The sequence below is a fragment of the Meleagris gallopavo genome (genome assembly GCF_000146605.3).
Source record: "Meleagris gallopavo isolate NT-WF06-2002-E0010 breed Aviagen turkey brand Nicholas breeding stock chromosome 15 unlocalized genomic scaffold, Turkey_5.1 Chr15_random_7180001955699, whole genome shotgun sequence".
Classification (NCBI taxonomy): domain Eukaryota; kingdom Metazoa; phylum Chordata; class Aves; order Galliformes; family Phasianidae; genus Meleagris; species Meleagris gallopavo.
In genome coordinates, this window is record NW_011098558.1 from 1 (window position 1) to 1,012 (window position 1,012).

The following is a 1,012-nucleotide window of genomic DNA, read 5'->3' on the forward strand; positions in this document are numbered from 1 at the left end:
TCGCTCGCCCTCAGCAGCAGCTCGTGAAACGCCGCCTCCTCCCGGTCCAGCGCCTTGGCCAGCACCAGCTCGGGACGCTTCTCGCCGTCGGCTCCCGCCTGCACCGACAGCGAGAAGTGCTCGTCGCCGCTCAGCGTGTAGCTCTGCAGGGAGTTTGCACCCACGTCCGGGTCGCGAGCTCGCCTCAAGGCATACCGCATTCCAATAGCTGTCATCTCGTTCATTTTCAGTTCCATTTCGTCCTCTCCAAAGCTGGGCGCATTGTCGTTGATGTCCGTGATTTCCACTTCGATTGCAAAAACCTTCATCTCGCCCTCCACGATCAGCTCACAGCGCAGCACGCATTTCTCCTGCAGACGGCACAGCTGCTCCCTGTCGATCCTCTCGGCCGTCATCAAGTGGCCGCTGCTCGCGTGCAAAGCGAAATACTGAGTCCTGCCTTGGGACACCACTCGGGCGCCGCGGCCGCCCAGCGCCGCCAGCTCCTGCGCCAGGTCCTCGGCCACGTCGCCCACGAACGAGCCCTTGGGCAGCTCCTCGGGCACCGAGTAGCGCAGCTGCCCCCACGCCGCCTCCCACGCCGCCACCAACATGCAGCACAGCAGCGCCCGCTGCCTCCGGCCACAGCGCCCTTCTCTCGCCGCGCACATCTCCCGCACGGTCCCGCCGCCACCGCAACACCGCCGCCACCTCACGATCGCCGCTTACGCGCCGCTCCCACTTCCGATTTTTCTTCTGCCACTTCTCTCGTGCCTTCTCCTCCGCCTCCGGCTCGGCTCCGTCTCGGGGTCCGCTCCGCACCGCTCCCGCCGCCCCTCCGCCTCGCTGCAGCACCGCTCCGCACCGCGGGGCCGCTCGCAGCCCGCCCGGACGCCGACACAGCGACAGAGCGAGCGAGCGAGCCGGGCCGCAGCGGGCGGGGCTGCCTGCAGCGCTCCGCTCCTTCCTCTCCTCCGCGGTGAACAGCGGCGCCCGCAGCCGCCGACCGGCACTGCACGCACGGCTCCACCGA

At 68.8% G+C, this 1,012-nt stretch overlaps 1 protein-coding gene across 1 annotated transcript; it reads right to left on the reverse strand.

The window, feature by feature from the left end:
• Positions 1–5: 5 nt before the first annotated feature.
• Positions 6–1,005, reverse strand: LOC116217600 (protocadherin gamma-A2-like; the record flags this gene model as incomplete). Its single annotated transcript, XM_031557486.1, has 1 exon — positions 6–1,005. A coding segment is annotated over exon 1 (645 nt), but the record flags the coding sequence as incomplete, so codon positions are not given.
• Positions 1,006–1,012: the final 7 nt, after the last annotated feature.